This window comes from Gobius niger (assembly GCF_951799975.1).
Source record: "Gobius niger genome assembly, chromosome: 14".
NCBI lineage: Eukaryota > Metazoa > Chordata > Actinopteri > Gobiiformes > Gobiidae > Gobius > Gobius niger.
The window spans coordinates 9,661,265-9,683,044 of NC_136865.1; the positions used below are offsets into that span (position 1 = coordinate 9,661,265).

A 21,780-nucleotide genomic window follows, 5' to 3' on the forward strand; every position below is an offset into this window, starting at 1 on the left:
CCACGTGGAGGCGCCGCAGACCCGCATTCCCCGGCTGATTCGCGGCTTGACAGTGCAAAAAAAAAAAAAAGTAGAGAGGAGAGAGGGGGGCTCGCTTCTATTTTTTCCCTTTTTTTTTTTTGAACGCCGTGATCAGATGCTCCCGGTGCGGGGTATGGAGGGTGCACAGAGGCAGCGGCGCTTGTGCTGGAGGATTTAGCGCTGCATGGAAGCGAGTGCAGAACTTCTACCACTATAACCCTGCTTCTTTCTCCTGTGTCTCTCTCTACAAAAAAAAAAGAAAAGAAAAGAAAAACAAAAAACCTGCGTCTGTGCCGGACTTTCCCCGCCGCACACGCGTACGCACGCTTTCTCGGATTTTGGTGACAAACGCTGGACTTTATACTTGTTCTTCGGAGTCCCCTCTTTCTTCTCCGCGAAGATGCACGCGCGGGCTCTGCTGCTGTTGATGCTGACCGCGAGGACCTACGCGGACAGTATGGAAAATCCAACAGGTAAAAGACCACCTTTTCATTGTTGTTGAATTATTTTCTCCCCCCACGCACCTGTTTCTGGAGGGGGAGTTTTTTTTTATTGCGAAGTTGGAAAGTTGGGTCGCTTTTGGGCGATCGCACGAGACGTTCGTACGCGGGTCGCGAGGGGAAGTCGGAGTTGCTTGTCTGATTCCCCATTGACGTAAAAGTTACGGTTTGTTGACATCGCTTTGAATTGGGGTTTGTAGCGATATTGGTGGACTACGTCTTGTGAGCTCGTGACGGTCTACTAAAAACTGTTGTCATTATTTTTTTGACGAAAGTGTCACGGATTTTTCCAGTGTTTTAAATAGGCCTATTTAACAGCCCACGGAATGAAAGGATTTGATGCGTAATTTTCGTTGATGATGCCAAAAAAATAAAAAATAAATAATAATATAGGCCTATATATTACATTAAATTCTGTCCAACTGCTTTTTGAAATTTCCACTAGCTTTTATGCAAATCGTCGTTTTCTTTTCCAAATGTATTAGGTTATAAGACGTTATTGCTTGCTGGCTGTGTTAGTGCGTTGTGGTAGTACTTTTGGCTGTTCTTGCACTGTATTTTGGAAGCTACAATCAATCAGATCCTGGCACCCAGAGAGCTCAGATGATTTAGTCACGTCAGTGTTACGGCCCATATAACAGCGCTGACAGTTTGATCTGAATATTCAGCCCCAGACTTTGAAAGTGTTCCCACCGCTGGGGAAAGTGACACGCCGTAAGCCGCATAACCTGAAAGCCAGATGATAACTTCAGAGCTATCCGGTTTTGCTTTTCGGTGGCTCGTCTTTTGGGGGCACCGAGCTGGCTTGACTTTCCAGGAACATATTGAGGTAGTGTGGAGTGAGTTAGGTTTACCTGAGTTTTTGATGAAAATTTACTTGGAAAAAGTAGTTTGATCAACATGTTTTCTTCTTCTAAGCTACATGTATTTGTGATTATTTTGAGACAACAAACTAGACTACAGATTTTTTTTGTGTGTGGCTTCTCTTCCCATCAGTGAATAATAGTAAGAAAAAGTAAAAAAAAACTTGATGACTTGTCTGCACTTAATGAGAACACTGGGGGCAACGGTTGGCGCTTGTACCTGGGTTCAATCGGTATCGGTATCGAGATATGAACAGTCAAGATATTAATCTTGAAAAAGCAAGATATAAACCATATAGATTTTCATCATTATAACTGCACCCTTTTGTATTATGATGTTTTCATTTTTCTGGAAAATACTTGGTTTTCACTGAACCCACAGTTATATCGCATCGATATAAAGATATCTGGCATAAATATCGAGATATGAAATTTGGTTAAATATTGTTTCATTTTCGCCAAACCATTTCAACACCATAGGTTGTATTTAGATTTAAACAAGCATTAGTTTTTTCATCAAAACGTCTCGAAACAACACTTAAAGGGGCTAGATGCAAGTTGGCCATTTTATACTCACTACTGCCACCTCAGGTCATACGTGTAACTGCACCTTCTATATTAAGCTCGTGCATGACGGCAATTCGGACCGGAAGTAAAACTTTTTGAGTGACAGAGCAGGATTTTAGAGGCAGTTGTGGTGAACAGGTCTGAGCTCATTCTACACATTAGGACATGGCTGGAACATGTAGGGGGAGGAAATTACATATTTTTTACCTTTTTAAACTGTATAGTCCCTTTAAAAAAAACATGAAATAATGACCAAAACGTGGTTGAAATTTGAATTCAGTAAATCATAACTATAACTGAACTTTTGCTTGTTTTTATTTTGAAATGCATTTTTTTTTTAAATATATATATATATACCGTTATTTGTAAAACTCAGTTAGATGGAATATCTCAGTGATTTAGCTTTTTGAGATACCATTTTGAATGTGTCAGAAATAAATAAATGGGAATGGGAGGTAAGGAATTGGGGGACTGAAAAGCTGTGCTGAATCCTTCTAGTTTATCTCCAAAGCTAAATGTTTATATGATATGTCAGCTTTTTTCATCTTCTTTTTAATATAGGAGGATGAGTCTGAGTAAACCCTGCCGTTTAGACTTCTACAAACAATGAAATGCATGGGATTCTTATTAGTTTAGGTGATATTTACTAATTACTCCTGGACGTGTCCGAAATTATCTACAAAATCGCAATTAGCTATGTGTCAGCTTTATTATTTCTGGATTACAGGGTGCATTCTTTTCAAAGGCTTTTCAGCTACAGCCACCTCAGTCCGCTGCCCCTTCCCTTTCCCCAAGTATTTCGCGCTGCATTTGTGATATAAATACAACAAGGTATCACTTTCACAGGGCGGCAGTTGGTGAGCAGACGAGCACATGGCTGCACTGGCTGTATGAAAGGCACCCTCGCAGAATGGCCAGCTTAGGAATCCGAAGTAGCACATGTTATTAGAACTAAGCTTGATTGGTTGTCAGTTGAGAAGCAGCCTAGAAGAGAAAGTTCTGGGTCGCGCTAACAGCTGGTGTCAACTGTCCTCGTCATTTGTTGGCAGTGTTGAACGAAAGTAGGGCACAATCTACAGCGCTGTGTCCTTGGCTATAGGAATGAGTCTTGGGAGTTAGACGGATGTACTTGAAAGTTTTGTTTTTCTCTGAGATGCACTTTCTTGTTTTTTGTTTTGTCAGCAATCACTAAAGCCCTTATCTGACTGAGATCGACAATTTATTTTGCAAACTCTGCCATAAAGAAACAATGCCTTGAACTTATAAATGTGTGGAAGTTCGATTATAGTCTTGTTTTGCAGTGTATTTTTAAAGTCCTGTTCTGACGTTTTCTGAAAACTTAGTTACTACTAGTTACTTACAATTTGTGTTTAAGTGGAGTAAATTACTTCAATATCGTTCAGCCCTAATGGCAAGCTTTAAATTATACCCCAAAATCATATTAAATGTGTCTTTGTTGCTGTCACTTGAAATAGCAGCTCGTATTAATGTCCAACGAAGAGCTTTAATTTGGCTGTTTATAATAGTTCACTTATGGACAATTAACTGAAGTAGACATCTTAAAGCTATTTTCTGAATCAAAACTGAACTTTTAAAGAAAAGATTTTTGCTCCATTATAAGGTCGGTATAGGAGTGCTAGCTCACAACTTCTCACCACCAGCTGTTAATAACCTGTTATACAACCATCTTGCCTATGGCTCAATGTGACACGCTATATATGTAACCATTGTGATGACATCAAGCTGCAATGGTAGGATTTTCCCAGGAGTAAAATGAGAAGGTTAACCCAGCTTTAGCCAAAGACATGCTCGAATGACGGGAGAATTCCTTCTATCATAACAAAATGATGTACTGATATCGCTTGGCTTGTCAACTATCACTCAATGAAGGTAGACGGTTCTTTTCTCGAATGATCCATTGTTATTATAGGGCTGCGTTTTGATGGATTTTGGACAGCGCTCTCTTCTGGAGGAGTTTGTCTTCCGTCTTTCCCTGACATTCAGAGTACCTCCGGGGGACAGCCATGTGACTAAAATAAGCCCGGGATGGAAACACATAGAGTCTATCGAAACACTTTAGAATCTGCTTTATGGAAACTCAGATCAACGTTTATCTGTTGCAGTGCTGAACCTGAGATGGCAAGGCTCCAGAATTCTAATTGGTGAACTTCTATCACTCAAATGGCAGAGACAGAAGGAAAAAAAAACCCTCAGCCTTTTGAGGTTAGGTTATTGCACGCAAAACTTTGATAGCTTTTCAATATTGATAAACCTTGCAGCTCTAGTTGCTATGTAGTCGGAAAGATTCGATTTTTCTCCAAATTCCAAGATGGATTGCTCCTCCGCTGTCGAACGTTTTTGCTAACATGTACTTTTCCACGTGAGAGTCATTACATCCCAGTTTTCAAACCAGGGGTTAAAACACTGCTGAAATAACCTCCATGCATCCTTTGTTTCCTGCTGTTAATTTAATACCGATTAACATTTTGCTCTCCAGGAACCATTCTAGCACTCAGAGATCAGATGTTTGGAGGGAAAAAGGCAGAGGGGCGATTGTGAAAGACGAGATTAGCAACCGGTTGTTTAGATGAGTGATATTGTCAAAAGCAAAATTGTGGACCGACAAGAGGCATTCGCAGATGACAGCCGCTTCCATTGTTGCCGGTGTAATCCTGTAAGATGCTTCTCCGGCGTTTTGACAGCAGTTGTAGGAGCCACACAGTACCACAGCCATCATGTCACATGGCTGGTTGCTCGGCAACGCTTGGGGGGCGTCAGTCACGTGGACGTAGGCGGTGAATGCCGTAGTTTTCAAATAGGGCACCTCAACAGCGCCCAGGTAATGGCTAGAGAGGGAACCTGGGTAGCCGTATTTTTCGTTGACCGTTTTGTTAGTTTGTGACCACGCATTCTGAACCGTGTACACGATTCTATTTAACTGGTAATCCATCTAAACCACGAAGCCGCTGTTTTAACGTTACATCAGCAAAGGCAAGACGCGATTCATACGTGCCTCGTACAACAAACGCAGCGCGTCATCTAAGGTACAGGACCCTTTCCCTTTCTATATTAGCGACATAGGCTTAGAGTCGCTACATTTGTCAACGAAAAAGGCCATTCAATGAAAGCCATCGCTCGCAATATTAACTACAACATAAGTGGACGACATCAAGTGAGTAAAGCTGCGCCACAGTTTCGCTGGACAAAGCCACATCCACACGCCATTTCCTGGAGCACAGGTAAGCTAACCTGTTGCAGTTTGCTTTTGGATACGGAATCTGTGCATTGTTCCTGAAGTGCCTGTGTTTGGGACATTTAGATGAAGAAATGGTGCTCGGATGTTAAAGATTGTCCAGTGCGCTCTGATGGATGCTGCGCTGCGCGCTTTGATTGATGTCTATTGAGTGTGGATTAAATAATGCGAAGCTTTGGAGTTTCACTGGAAAGTATTATGTCACTTTGTTGAACTGAATGCTGTATTAGTCACCCACTGTGCATTCGATAAAGTGAATCGATTTCATAATCTACTGTTTTATAATTAAAAAAAAAAAAAAAGGAAAAAAAAAAAAAAGGATGAGTGACGCTAATGGTGCGGCCGCGCGGCCTGAAATGGAGTCTGGGAAAAGACCACGTAAACCCACGGAAAAGTTCTTACGACATAAGATTGAAACACTCCAAAAGGATCGCAAAGGGTTTGTCAATAGAATGAAGGCACTGATACCAGAAATGAAAGGGCTTATGAAACGGAAGGATAATGTGTCTCAAATCAAAGATTCTATGGGAAAGTTGAACAACTTATGCGAAAGCGCTAATGCCGCTCATGACAATCTGTTGCCTTTATTGCCACACGACGAAACTCTAAAGCAAGAAGATTGGTTTTCCAGTGTAATGAAATATACAGAAGCATTTCAAAATGATGTTTACCAGTGGGTGGATGAAATTGAACAACAAACTTCACATGAACAAGACATTATAAAATGGGTCAACGATATACCAACTGAACAAAACGCATGTGAACAAGAAGGCCCAGTTGAAATTAATGAAATCATATGCCCTTTGGAACCAACTGAAACAAATAAGCATCTATCGAACACTTTGAACCGGGCTGAAGACATAAATCCATGTGATAGCGCTTCCAATGCTGGGACTCAAAAATCTACGTCATCCCAGAGCTCTACAGCGTCCTCTGCATGCTTAAAAGCAGAGGCTGAGCTTGCTGCATTAGCCACAAGACAACAACTACTGAAAGAAAGGCATGCGTTGGAAGAAGAGGAAGAGCGGCTGCGAAAAAGAAAAGAGAACTTAAAACTGGAAACTGAAATAGCTGAAAAAACAGCAAAACTTGAAATCCTTAAAAGCTCTCAAAGCATATTAAGTGGAAGGTCAAAGATTTCAGATGGAAGAAAATCTCATTTGAAAAAATCCCCCAAATCTTTAAATGTGAATGCGGCTGAATTTATCCTTGCATCAACTAAACAAAGTGATAAACACATTGTAAAGACATCTTTCAAGGATACAGAACAAGATGTAATCTTTGACGCAGAGCCAGTCATTACGCGGCACAAACAATTTGCTTTAGACTGTGATGCAAATAAACTGGATGTGAATAACGAAAATAATGTTCTTGGCATTATGAAGAAGCAAAATGAGATAACAACCTTGTTGGTACAGCAGCAATGCCTGACAGCTTTACCAAAGAGGGAAATCCCAATGTTTGATGGTGATCCGTTAAAATACCATGCATTCATAAAAGCCTTTGAGAACACAGTTGAGAGGAATACATCAAATAATTCTGATCGTTTGTATTTTCTGGAGCAGCATACCCTGGGTTCTGCCAAAGAGCTGGTTAAAAGTTGTCAATATATAAACCCAGAGCATGGTTATTTGAGAGCAAAGACTTTATTAAGACAGAAGTTCGGTAATGAACAAAAGGTTGCCTCTTGTTATATAGAAAAGGCCCTGTCTTGGCCACCAATTCGGACTGAAGATGTGAAGGCATTGCAAGACTATAGTCTTTTCCTCAGGGGATGTTGTAACGCGATGGAGGATGTTCAATATCTCCAAGACTTAGACATGCCTTCCAATATGTTAAACATCATAAAAAAGCTGCCATATAAGTTTCGAGATAGATGGAGGAGCCAAGCATGTGAGCTACAAGAACGACAGCAACGAAGAGCTCGATTCTATGATATCGCTGACTTCATTGAGAAGCAGGTGAATATACTTACAGACCCAGTTTTCGGAAATATTCAGGACTCTCCTAATATGAACAAACCTAAACTACAGCCCAGAGCTAAAGGAGCCAGCTTTGCCACCACCGTTGGTACAGTGGGGAATAGATCTTGGTCTGCTACAAGGGAAGATGAAGTGAATGCACCAGCCAGGATAGCATGCATTTGCTGTGGAGCAGGACACACGTTGATTAATTGTGCACAGTTGGGAAGAATGACACATGACCAGAAGATAAATCTGTTGAAGGAACATGGCATTTGCTTTGGCTGTTTATGCACAGGACACATGAGTAAGCATTGTCGTAAAAGACTTTCCTGTTCAAAGTGCAGTCGGAAGCACCCCACTGTCCTCCACAAAGAAACTGTGCCTGATGCTGAGTCACAAGAAACAAGCACAGAAGTGTGCGATATGCTGGTGTCAAGTGGCCTTACAGGGGCTGGAGACCAAGACTGTAAACTACCAATTGTTCCTGTGCAGGTGAAGTCAAAAAAGGGAAGCAAAATAGTTACCACCTATGCTTTCCTGGATCAAGGAAGCACTGCTGTATTTTGTACAGAGAGCCTTATGCATAAGCTCAACGTAATGGGAAAAAAGAGCCACATCCTGCTACGGACAATGGGCCAGGAGAAGGTTGTAAGTAGCAATATTGTTTCTGGACTGGAGGTTGCAGCATTAGGCGGAGGTGATTTTCTCGAGCTGCCAAAAGTGTACACGCAGGAGTCCATGCCGGTTTATAAAGGGAATATTCCAACAAAGAGTGACATCAATAAATGGCCTCATCTGCGACACATTCACCTACCACAAGTCAACGAAGGAATTGAACTCCTAATAGGAACCAACGTACCGAAGGCTTTGGAGCCACTAGAAGTGGTTTGTAGTGTGGATGGAGGTCCGTTTGCCACAAGAACAATGTTGGGATGGACCGTGAATGGACCTTTGGGAGGAGGCAGTGGAGAGACAGATGATTGTAAACAGCCGCATGTAACTGTCAACCGGGTTTCTGTGGTTAACCTCGAGGATCTGTGGCAGCAACAGTATAAAAATGACTTCCCAGAAACCAGTTTGGATGAGCAACCTGCAATGTCCAGAGAAGATTTGAAATTTATGGACTCTGTCATGAATACAGTGAGGCATTTGAACGACCATTATCAAATCAGTTTACCTCTACGGCACAGTGCAGTATGCATGCCAAATAACCGAAAGATCGTTGAGCAGCGTTTGCAGCATCTTAAACGGCGTCTGCAGAAAGATTCAGTATTTTTCCAGGAGTACTACAACTTTATGAATGAGCTGTTTGTCAAAGGTTATGCTGAAAAGGTGCCGGAAGAGGAGCTGTACCGTGATGATGGAAAAGTGTGGTATATCCCGCACCATGGAGTTTACCATCCCATAAAAAATAAGATAAGAGTTGTATTTGATTGTGGAGTTACTTATCAGGGAACATCGCTGAATGCTCAACTCCTGCAGGGCCCCGATTTGACCAGCTCTTTAATTGGTGTGGTAACTCGCTTTAGAAAAGAGCCAGTGGTGATGATGGCTGACATTGAGTCCATGTTTCATCAGGTACAGGTCACACCTGACGATACGGACCTGCTCCGGTTCCTCTGGTGGCATAATGGAGATCTGGAACAACCGCCCACTGTGTACAGGATGAGGGTGCATTTGTTTGGGGCCACATCATCACCGAGCTGTGCAAACTACGCTCTCAGAAGGTGTGCTGAGGATTATGGACATCTCTACAGCAATGAAGCTATAAACTGCCTGCGCCATTGTTTTTATGTTGATGATTGCCTAATCTCAGTGACAACGGAGGAAAAGGCAGTGTCCCTACATCATGAACTGGTCTCTCTATGCTCAGAAGGAGGATTTTCTCTTACCAAATGGATTTGTAACAGACCTGCCGTGCTTGATGTCATCCCTGTAAGTCGCAGGGCAAAATGTATGGAGCAGCTGAACATGGAGTTCGATCCCATGGCTGTGGAAAGAGTGTTGGGAGTGGAGTGGTCTATTAAATCTGACTCATTCAAATTCAAGGTCAATTTGAAAGACCGACCTCTCACCAGAAGAGGGATACTCTCAACTGTCGCTTCCATATATGATCCTCTAGGAATGTTGAGCCCTGTAATATTGACAGCCAAGAAGATTTTGAGAGACCTGTGTAGTAGAGAAGTGGGTTGGGATGACCCTGTCCCCGAATCTGTCTCCCTGGAATGGTTAAAGTTTATCCAACAGCTCCACCTGCTGGACAAATTTGAGGTTAGCAGGTGTTTGAAGCCACCACAGTTTGGAGAAGTGTGCACAGCCCAACTACATCATTTCTGTGACGCCAGCGAGAATGGATATGGAACAGTGACCTACCTGGTGTCTAAAAACAAGAACTCTGAACTGCACAGTGCATTTGTAATGGGAAAATCTCGTGTTGCACCTCTCAAGTGCGTAACTATCCCAAGAATGGAGCTCATAGCTGCAACTATGGCCAGTCGTATGGATGTTCTCTGGAGAAAGGAGCTGCAGTTAGACCTTCTGGATTCAGTCTTTTGGACAGATAGCGAATCTGTGCTCAAATACATTAATAATGAGACCTCACGATACAAAGTGTTTGTGGCAAACAGAGTGTCACAGATCCTCAAGGCTTCCCGTGCTGCTCAGTGGAAACATGTGGACACCACCAGTAATCCTGCAGACATGGCCTCCAGAGGGGTGAAAGTTGAGGTTTTTATTAAACACCTCACGTGGCTGTCGGGGCCTTGCTTTCTCTTACAGCCTGAGAGTCAGTGGCCGGTCAGTCCACAAATAATTGGAAGGCTTTCCCCTGAAGATCCTGAAGTGAAAAGAGCAGCTGTAGTGAATGTTATACAGGCAGAGGAAGAGCCAGTGTCTAAACTGATTCAGTATTTTTCCACTTGGATGCGCTTAAAGAAAGCTGTGGCATGGATCCTGAGGGTTAAAGACTCGCTTCTTTCCAGGGCAAAGAAGAGAAAGCAAGGTACACGTCAGTCTGACTTGAGAAACGAAGATACTCCGGAAAATGAAATAAGAAAGATTAAGAGGACTGCTGTGGTATCCAGTCTTACAGTTGGAGAACTGGAGAACGCTGAATTGGCTATTGTAAAGTATTGCCAGCAGAAGACATTTCCGGACGAATTGGCCAGTCTTGAGAAAGGACAGTCTGTGAAAACGTCTAGTCATCTCCGCAAGCTCAGCCCACAACTGCAAGATGGAATCTTGAGAGTTGGTGGAAGACTCAGTAGGTCCTCTATGCCTGTGGAAATGAAACATCCCATAATAATGGCAAAACATCTCCATGTTTCAGAGCTCCTCCTTTGGCATGTACACCAGGAGGTGGGACACGGTGGTCGTAATCATATGTTGTCTAAATTGAGAGAGCGGTACTGGATAACTAATGTGAGCACAGCAATAAGGAAGGTGTTGTCCAAGTGTATCATCTGTCGTCGCTTAAACGCTCCACCTGTTCACCAGAAGATGGCAGACTTGCCTTGCGATCGAATTGTGCCTGATGAGCCACCTTTTACTCGCGTTGGAGTGGACTGCTTTGGGCCGTTTGAAGTTAAGAGTAGGAGAAGCATGGTAAAGCGATACGGCGTAATCTTCACCTGTTTGGCCATTAGAGCAGTCCATATAGAAGTGGCACAATCATTGGACACTGACTCATTCATCAATTCGCTCCGACGCTTTATTGCCAGGAGAGGCCAAGTCAGAGAGATCCGTTCGGATAATGGCACTAACTTCGTAGGAGCAGAGAGAGAACTAAGAGCTGCCATTGAGAACTGGAACCTGAAGCAAATCAGTGATGTCATGTTGCAAAAGGAAATAAAATGGAGTTTTAATCCTCCAACTGGCTCACACCATGGGGGGCCGTGGGAAAGACTTATAAGATCTGTCCGAAAAGTCCTCAATTCTACCTTGCGAGTGCAAAGCCTGGATGAAGAAGGCCTGTATACTATGCTTTGCGAGGCCGAGGCCACAATAAACAGTCGACCAATCACAAAGGCCTCCTTGGATTTGAACGATCTTGAAGCATTGACTCCAAATCACATCCTGTTGTTGAAAACCTCTCCATCATTACCACCTGGAGTGTTTGAGACCACAGATAAGTACGCTACTAGGAGATGGAAGCAGATACAATATATGTCTGACTTGTTTTGGAAGAGGTGGGTGAAGGAATACTTGCCTCAACTTCAGGAGCGCCAGCGATGGACAGGAACAAGTAGAAACCTTGTGGTCGGAGATCTTGTCCTCATCGTGGACAACACAGCACCTCGAAACTCGTGGCCAATGGGACGAGTGATGCAAACCTTCCCAGATCAAAAAGGATTTGTCCGTCAGGTGCGGATAAAGACTCGGACCAGTTGTTTGGATCGACCTATAACGAAGATCTGTCTCTTGCAGGAGTCAGAGGCTAGTTAAATGGCCATAGCCCAGAGTTCAAAGTGCCATTCAAAAGTCCAAAAGACGTTCAAAAGTAATCCTCAATGCCTAATTCTAAAGATAAAGAGTAGTTTAAAGTCGCTATTAGTCAGTCTGTCCTCACTTGGAGATATTACAAGTCTTATGTCTCCTACTTATATAAAAGATAATTATTGGGTAATAATTAAGGGGCTGGTGTGTAGGAGCCACACAGTACCACAGCCATCATGTCACATGGCTGGTTGCTCGGCAACGCTTGGGGGGCGTCAGTCACGTGGACGTAGGCGGTGAATGCCGTAGTTTTCAAATAGGGCACCTCAACAGCGCCCAGGTAATGGCTAGAGAGGGAACCTGGGTAGCCGTATTTTTCGTTGACCGTTTTGTTAGTTTGTGACCACGCATTCTGAACCGTGTACACGATTCTATTTAACTGGTAATCCATCTAAACCACGAAGCCGCTGTTTTAACGTTACATCAGCAAAGGCAAGACGCGATTCATACGTGCCTCGTACAACAAACGCAGCGCGTCATCTAAGGTACAGGACCCTTTCCCTTTCTATATTAGCGACATAGGCTTAGAGTCGCTACAGCAGTCTTTGTGGCTCCTTTTTCCCTCCCACATCAGTGTCGGGGACATCAACTGTTTTGGTGAAGTGCGCTTTCAGACAGACTGCCACCGATGCGCTGCCGCGACCATGAAGACGGGTTTTTCCGAGTCGAGATGGATTTGAAGATTTAGATTTGGCTCGATACCGACAAATGGAAAGATAAAAGGCGTCCTCTGCGGCTGCTCCGCGAGACAGCCCGCGCACCGGTTGGACCCTGGGAGCCTCAATTTGAAATGCGATAGGCCTGGCACAATGGACACGTCACAAACTGACATTGTTTTTCAGATAGACAAAGTTGGGGAGTGGAATCTGCACTGAATGGCACTTCGAAACTGTCAGGTAAAGAGATCAGGGATGTGGCTGATGAAGAAGGATGTGCAGGCTGGGGTGGCTGATGGCCGCGCTGCTACGCTAGCGATGGAGTCGAGGAGTTCTGTGGCACGGAGTTGAGTGCTAGACTGGAGAGAAAGTGTGCTTAAAGGAAAGGCTTATAATGTGGTAGGAGGGTGTGATTGGCCAACAGCAAGACAGGTTCAAGAAGAAAAAACACGCACATCCAGTCTGAATAGTGTGCAGGACCTAAGTGGACTATAGAGCTGAAAAAGAAAAAAGTCCGCACAACTAAGTAGCTCCCAGAAAAGTTATTTAATGATGACTTACACCGTGTAACGTTTCGGGCCTGAGCCCTTCCTCAGACATGATAGGGGTGGATATGCTGTATTGAACTGACACTTCACTTTTCTAACCTCCCCCAAAATAAAACCTTTGTCATCATATATATTTAATCCATAGACAAAAAAAGTATTGGGATGTCATGGGGAAAAAAGTGTCTTCCAAGCAAATTTTTTGCAACCACCAATTTGCAATAAACCTACAGACGCTAGCGCGTTTTTTTGTCAATGATTCTAGTTCTAGAAATCAATATCTGCTCCAAATTGCTCTGAAAACAATCGCCGCTACCTGATTATTACCAAGTGATTGCAATGACAGCAATCTGAGTGCTGAAATGATCGAAACGAGTGCAGTGGCGTGCACATGGAGCGTTTCCGGGAGAGAGTCAGGCCTATCGAACAGATTGTTTCACACTCTAAAGAAGGACTTCGCTATCGTTCAGGATTAATTGAACTTGCGTGATAGAGATTTTCAAACGTCGTTGGTTGGACTGGGATGATTGAGTTGAGGACATTTTGCTTTTGTCTGCAGTAGCTTCTTCTCATCGTCACAAGAGCGAGAAGAAGCTTCTGAGGACGGAAGCGAAATGCCCTCAACTCAATCAACCCGGTCCAGTGGACGATGTTTGAAATTTCTTGGACGAGGGGTAATTCCTGGACGACATACAGCCATATTTTTTGACTGGAGGATGATACGCTATCCAATGCAAGGCTCTTCTGTGGAGCACTGACTTGTTATATGCCTACAGTAAATAGGGTGTTGTTCACGATAATGGCGATGATGAAATACGCTTGTTAACTAGGAAACAACAGGATCGCCTCATAGAACACTGCCAGATTACATAATTGCAGCACACTGTTTGAACACATGCAGCCTATATACAATCACAGTGTATTATAAAAGGACTGAACAAGAAAAACGGTGGTTTGTGCGCTGTTCTTTAAGAAAAAAAAACCTGTCCAAGCCGTGGGAGTCTAGATTTCACAACGCTTTTGTCACTTTTGTCTCTTTGGCTGGAGAGAAATAGGTGTAATTAGGCATGCGGCGGAATGAAATAACCCACTATGACAATAAAGCATTCGGAAATCACGGCGGAACAGTGCAAGGCTAGCAAGCAATCGCGCTTTTAACCAGCCCGCGTGGGTGGGTCAAGTCGGGAGCGCTGGCTAAAGCAGCGAGACGGATGGAAACGGGGGAGGGAGCGGAGAGGTTGCCTCTGTACTTCAACAGTGTGATGAAAAGTCGTAATTGCTCAGCTGGTCGTATTGTTGGAGCGATTACTGGCAAAAGCAAACTTGTTAAGGTGCCTTGCCGGAATAGACTTTTTTTTTTTTTTTACTTATGCCATAAATCATCGCAGTAGTGGACGTTTTTCGGCTCGGAAATTGCTCACAGTCTTGGCAGTGTCCAACTACGGGGGAAAGGATTGAGTTCCTAATGTGTATCTAAAGTGACGTGCGTTGAATGGATTGCGTCGTCGCTTGGAAGTTTTCGGCCATTTGTCTTTCTAAAAGTCTATTACAGGTGATCGCGGGTGACATTTGAGGGTTTAGCCAGGTGGAAATAACGAAAGTAAGGTCTTTTTTTGTTTTAGCTGATAGGTTTAGCTTCTTTGGTTTCTTGCAAATCCAAACAAGAAAGAGAGCGGAGATGAAGAGGAGATGGGTAGACTCATATTATTACATCCCTCCTACCTGTTGTTCACTCAGTCTCCTGAAAGAGCAAGACATGAAGAGATAATCAGCCACAATTAACACGTATTTTGGGATCACTATTATAGGCAATATGAACCATCTTTGACATTAAGTCCAGGTCCTACAATCCATAAAAAGAATCAGCTACATTAAAGCAACAGGCCACCGTTTTTCCACACTGAGATATGTTCTTGCCTGAGCTTAGACGAGTTGATACGTACCTGTCTGGTCTTTGTACGTGCCCGTGGAAGAACGTGGTAGCTTCCAACTTTACCCCTGTTTGGAGCTATAGGAATACATTGGGAGAGGCCAAATACTAACAACGTCTTTGGTCGTTTTGCGTGACTGAGGGCTCGCAAAACTACCACACAGGCACGCATCAACTCGTCTGTTCCTTTAATGAGTAAGTAGTGACATAACATAGGCATTGTGTTGCTTTATCACGAATAATTGTTCATAATCATTTATGAAGTTGCCCTCTCTTTGTTGTATTATGCATTTTATCGAAGAGGTAAATTCAAAAGGCTTTAATTATAAATCAATAATAACAACCCTGAAAAACAAAACTCCCCGTTGCGACCTTCCGAGAAATCTATAGGCAGCTCTATTGCTGACTCCGAATGTAGCTCGCGAGTGTGGGCACTCCTGTGTTAAGTCAACTTTAGTTCTGCATCCTTAAGAGGCTACTTTAAAAGCATCATTCATTTCGACGTCCCATTGCATGACGCACAGCTTGATCCATCCTTTTATTACCCTTTCCACCCTGTGCGCAACCATGCCTCTCCTGTCAAAACAGCGTCTCCCTATCAGAACTGACAAGCACAGGCGGACCTCCTCAGCCTCTGCCCCTCTCCCGTCCCCTCTGCGGAATCCAAAAACTGGCACCTGCCTCGTCTCGCCAGGTGTTCCCGACATGTTTATTTTCTCCCTAAATACCAACAAATGATTATTGAGCAGATGGAGCCTTGCCAGCCGAGCGCCTAGCTGCCTGTCAAGCCTCTCTCTCAACATGTTAGGACAATAAAGTTGATTTTCCCACCTCGAAAATCCCAAACTACGGTATTAATTTAACCAAAAGCTGCTGTGTTTGGTGATTGCTTCCCATAGCGGCTCATTTGATTGCTAACACTAAAGTCGCGCTGCTCTTTTGGGGTTTATTTCAGCGGCTTCTATTATGGTGCGCTGAGCCTGGGAAGGCGAGCCTGGTGGATTGAGGCAGATTGTTAAGGGGGATAGACTAACATGGCGTGCACGCTTCAGCTGGTCGAGAGTACTGGAGGAAAGTCATCTCTGGCGATTGTGCGGATGCGTGGTGCTTGCTAATTGCACACGCGTGTCCTGCCTGGCAGCATCAAACGTCCACAAGTTAGATGAAGAGAACTTTATTAAGAGTTAGTAAGATAAATGTGTGATGGCAGACTAAATTAGCATTGTGGATCAAATTAAAGTTGATATTGAGTACTGACATGCCAATGTAGCATCTACTATTATTGTTTAAAGGTACACTGCGTAATATTTTGGACTGTACTGTTGCGACAAAACAAACATGTTCCTAATGACACAGAAAATGCTATTACTGCAGTGTGTAATAAAAGAATGGACCTGGATGAGAAACTAACCTGTTATATCTCAAATTCTACTGCCTTTTGTCACATCTCCATGGAAACGAGCTGGAGACGTACCCACTCCCAGTAAAGTTTACAGTCATATCTTAGGAGGGGTGAGCCTCATAAATGTTTGTTTGTACATTTATGGGGTATTTTTCAATGATGAAAATATCTGTCATAGAATAAATGCTTACATTTCAATTTTATTTATAGGGTAAAATTTTACACGGTGTGGCTTTAATGAGTAGATAAAATGAACTTTGCGGTTGAGGTAAAATTATAGTTGTATTGAAATGAAAGCTTAAAGGTGCATTATGCAACTTTTTATATGGGAATTTTTTTTTTTAATATTTGTGCGTATTTGACCTTGTAGTGACCAAGTTGGTGACCAAGCATGACTTTCTATCACAGTGGACTCTAGGACATTCCAGGATCATTTCTTTGGAAGGTTTTCACTGCTGACGGACCCTCTCACCAGAAAACATACAAAACAATTGATCCCGGCGCGTTGTAAAGACCACCGTAATCGAAAGTAACGGTTCCATGCTAACCACTCATAGCCGCTAGGTCACTACAATGTCAAATACGCACACATATCAACTTTTTTTTTTTTTTTACAATTACGCAGATGTTTAACAAAATAGAAAACAGTAAATACTTGAAAATACAGAGAAATTAGTTAAAACATAACTTTTCAGTTTATAGCGTTTCTGACAAATCTCCAGTAACGTTGTGTGTTTTATGTCCATGAGTTAGCACGTAGCTGATTAGATGGCATCGTGCTTTTAAACTCTTAATATTTAAATTTTTTGAAAAATCTATGTTAAAAATGAATAGGGATTTTTACGTCCGGACTCAGGCACGTGACCGGAAGTGGATGGGACTGTTGAGCTCTATAGTCCCATGGCTTAAAGCAGTACTAAGTAACTCATGCCCCAAGAGGCCATGAGCGCCACTGCAGGTGTCGTAGCATGTTGGGGTTTTTTACTCATTAATTGTCCGTGAGAGTAAATACTACGCTGACAGAAAAGACAAAGGGAGAGAGGGATATTTTATCACCTATCACACAATGAAGATATTCTTTGTCACTCAATCTTGGCTGTAAATACTGTTTAAGTGGCGCTAGCCCACAGTTAGCTTTACCCGGTAGCCTGCTAGCTTCTTCTTCGTGATTCTATTAGTGTGTATTGGGGCCTCCGACCCAGTGGCAGCAAAGTTGCAATTGTGGTTTTCTGGCCAGAGACACCAGGGGGAGATGAAAGACCACCCCAATTATCCCATTAACACTTGTATTACCCCCAGAGGGACTACGAAAAGGATTTATTAAGGTCAACAAGTTACTTAGTACTGCTTTAAGTACATGAAGTAGACTTTGCTGTAGAGGTGTTTTACAAACAATCAGGAAAAACCCATATTCACCAAAGATATTTTTAGCTGCCGTAGCTTTAGTGGCTACGGCAAATGGAACAGTTGCTTGCAGTGAAAAAAGAAAAGCCTTAGCCACTTAAAAGTACTTGAGTCACTATTGTTAATTAGTTTTTATTCTAATTTATCCCATTCTTGCTGCAGTGCCACCCATCTGAGTTTCTCTGATTTGTCCTGAATTGTCTGTATAGCCGAGATTGTGTCACTATTGATTCACCAACAACACAGGCCCATTACCTGATTGCAGAGTAATGACGCTGACAGCAGTATGTGTTTCTGAAATGTTGACTGCAGTTTATAGCACCAAAGTGTCTTCTAATCCCGCCGCCATTTTGGAAACGGGAAGTATCATCAACAACAGACAGGGGCACTTATGTTGTCAGATAAACCAACAATGATCTGGCACCCTAAAATACTATGTTTTGATTTTTTCCCCCCTCCACTTTTGTCAAAAAAAGAAGAGAATTGGCTGCTTCCTTTAGCCTCACAATTCTCCTCGGTGACTTGCTATCAATGTCCTCTTAATTTGAACGTGATTCAAACGTCCTACTTTTTACCATTTCAATTTGCCTACTACTGGCAGCACATATATTTTCCTTGTTTGTTTCTAATTTGGACACCCTTGTCATCTGTTCCTAGAGCTAGTCAGTTGGGGGTGGCAGATGGTTTTGTAAAATCCAAACATTTTGTGTGGGAGTTTGTATTCCTTCAGACAAAGTTTGGAGAATTATCTATTTTTGGGGAGCAGTGAAGAAAAGGAATCTGGCTCTTTGGTGGTTTAAAATGTGTATTTTAAATTTGTAGACTTGTGTTAGTGTTAGTTAGGGTGTTAGTCTACTTTCGTTCCTTTTCTTCTCTCTCTCTAATCTCACCCAAGTCTGGAAAGGATTTTGTATGTTTTCAGAAACTTTAATGCTCTAATCCATTACGGCGGATTGGTAAAGTGTTGGCCCAACCACTGGAGAGTCACCAGTTCAAGCCTCATCCATCATATGCCCACCTAATATTTGACCTTTATTTAACCAAGGACGTCCCACGGAGACTCAGAATACCTTTTTTCAGAGGAGCACATGCTTTTTCCACATGTTTTTGATAAGAGTGAAAACAGCAGCATATAAGACATACAGAGAAAAAGACTCAACAATGAGCCGCAGAACTATTTTTAGTAGGTTGGACTTTGCCAAAAAGTGATGATAAACCGCTTTGATAGTTTTTGACTGTCAGCCCCATCATCCAGGCTTGAATGAACAGAATCCAGTCAAGAGATTGTGTATTATGATATCCAACATACAGAAACATGACCAAACTGAAAACGATCTATTTATTATACGTTGAACGCTATATCTTCTTGAGTGATGACTTGTCATGGCACTCTGATGGTTGGGGCAGGAAGCTACACCACTTGAGAACCAACGGGTTTAGGTTATGACAGGAACGACGTCTGATATCGAATTGAACACATGAAGAAGCCTTTTATTCAAATTGACTCAGGCGGCTTTCAAGCCATTACTGACTGACAACTTCGCCTTGTAGCCAAAGACAGCTATGATTGATGCTGCGGTTTCCCCTCAGCGCTTATAGGTCTCTCTTATGCGCACCTACATGTCTGGTCCTTCCCCACCCGCTGCGTATGTGTGCGGCCAACATTCAAGCTCTTCCCGCCATTACCCCTGAGATTTGTCACTCTCGCTGACATAGGCCAAGAAAAATCTCCCATGAATATTCCATCGGGGCTCTCGTGTTTACATTTTACGGCGGAACCAATTGTCCCAAGTCACAGAACCCGCGGTCGGAACTGTCAGCGGTGATGACAATTGGAGAGGTGACGCACCGCCTTGCTAGCTTCAACACTTACCGTGAATTTGCGCCACACGTCTCCCCCTGCCAAGCCTTGAGCATCAGCATTCACTGATGTGAGGGGGGTGGGGTGGGTGGGGGGGTCATAGTTGAACCACAAGGATGATTCTCATGGCTGTGCTGACAGCGAGTGTCACTCCGGATGAAAATAAAAATCGGGAGCCAAACTGAGGCGATGAGATTTGCCGGCGAAGGGAAAAAACTGCATGGTGCCAAAAGCTATTTCTTTTAAGGCCGGTTGCCTCATCTGCAGAATGTGGCCGAGTCCTTGAGTTGGACATTGTGACCCCAAACTTTGTAGTGCCACCATGTTAATGTTATTATAGCTTAATTTCAGCTACTTCAACTTGGTTAAGCAAGCTGCGAAAGGCCCTATACTGTACCCTGTACAAACACTAAAAATGAGAGCAGGTAAAGTCTTAACTGTTGTGGTCCAGACTCATTTCAAACTTTCCTAACACACTTCTACATCTCAATTCTTTACAGAATTAAGTTTTTACGGACGTTCCGCAACTTTCAGGAAGCAAACAAGTTTTTTTCCATCACAGTAGTGCTAACAACAGCAATTAGCATGCTAGCTCATGAAAGATAAACATGTTACAAGATATACAGACAGCGTCTCTGGAATCGCCCATATATGGTCATGTTTGAAAACAGTTAAGGGGGAAAACAATTTGGAGAAAAATCTAAACTTTCTCCAATTATTCAAAAACTACTTTGAAAAATGCTGAATTGATTGAATTTGATCCCCCGTTTGATCCTACCTTTCAGTTTTTCAGGATCCGGGATCTGATATAATGGTGTTAAATGAGAGTGTAGTTTTGGCCTGTTCCCCGAATCCATCATTTCAGACCAAAAGTGTTCTTTAAACTACTAATTTACAAATTAAACACTATCAACAGCCCATAGATACATACAAAACGGAGACTACTAACATGACGCTTCATGTTAGCATTGTGCTAACATGAAGCGCTGTTAGCACAATGCAGTCGTAGCGCTACAGCTGCCATTTTCTCGCTTCTACTGAACAATCTGCTGTGAATAAACATCCATATGGACCCGATTTTGTCTTGGCTTTATTTGTTTGTGATACATAAGTTTATATTACATAAACTGGCCCAAAAGATTATTTTTCCCCCCTCGGCGAGGCCACACCCCCTTTTATGACGCAATGCCGTCCTTATCTATAGTCAATAGCACAATAGTCTCTTTTTGACAAATGTCCCTTTCGCGAAAGCAAATGTCATTTTACTCCTTGGGGGAGGAAGAAGTATTTCAAAGACACTGCAGGGAAACTGTGTCTAATCTCTCCTCAAAATGTTCCCGAGCATGTCTAGTCCCCAATGTCATTATGCAGCTAACCAAATAACAGATAAAAACATGTCCGATTAATTGCAAAACTGCAAATTCCCCCTCTCTAACTCCACAAGCTTTGCCATAAAAAATAAATAAATGAAAGAGCGAAATCACTGATACAGAGCAAGACCCGGGGCGCGCGGGTCCCAAGGTAGCTGTAGATATTACTCTTTAAAAAGTAGGCGTTTAAACTTATCAAACCGCTGGGCCTCGGAGTGTCCCCACGGCTCACCGCGGATATTAAAGTTGAGGAGAACTTTTTGAGGGGAAAGGAAGAAGTAAAAAAAATGGAATAAATAAATAAGCGCGTGGTCTCGCGGAGAGTAGAAATAGCGGCTAAATTCTGCGGCAGGAGTCGGCCAAGTCCTGCGAAGGTTAGGCCTGACTGACCGTTTATGTCTTGGGCTCATGAGTGTTTGCTACAATATGATGGACAGTAACACTCACTGTCGGGGATAAACAGCAGTGTGACTTTGTGTGTGCTAAGTGTGCTTATATTATGGGCCAAAAAGAATTCTAAAAGAAGGAAAAAATTCTTCCTTCCCTTGGTTAGGCCACGCCTCCTAGTATGAAGTGTTGCTGTCTCTATCTATTGCCACTCTGATAGAGTTTTGGATGATTATATTATTGGACTAAACCAAGTTTGCTCAGTCATGGGCCGATTCTTTCCAAGTCGAAAGACGGGAGCAGAGCCCAAACCAACGCCAGCATTGTTATGTACAAATGCTAGTGTTTTTCCTCATGAAGACTGGGCCTGACATTGCCTACCATTGGAGTTTAACTCAGACTTTTTGCATAATATACAATAAAGAAAGTTTTAAATTATGGTTTCTGGTGGGTTTTCTGGATGGAATGTATATGCAACCATGGAAACAGATCCATCAGCAGTGAAAACCTACCAGAAACCCTTAAAAACAATTGTCCCGGTCTGGAGCATTCTCAGCCACCGG

At 42.9% G+C, this 21,780-nt stretch overlaps 1 protein-coding gene across 5 annotated transcripts in view; it reads left to right on the plus strand.

Annotated features, from left to right (window-relative positions):
- The first annotated feature begins 283 nt into the window (after window positions 1–283).
- LOC306974083 (receptor-type tyrosine-protein phosphatase U-like) overlaps window positions 284–21,780 on the plus strand; it is a 371,134-nt gene continuing 349,637 nt past the window's right edge. For all 5 annotated transcript variants that reach the window (XM_079571206.1, XM_079571209.1, XM_079571207.1 and 2 more), the window contains exon 1: window positions 284–494. In XM_079571206.1, coding sequence (XP_079427332.1) covers window positions 422–494 — 73 coding nt within the window. In that variant the 5' untranslated portion in view covers window positions 284–421. The remainder of the gene's footprint in view (window positions 495–21,780) is intronic.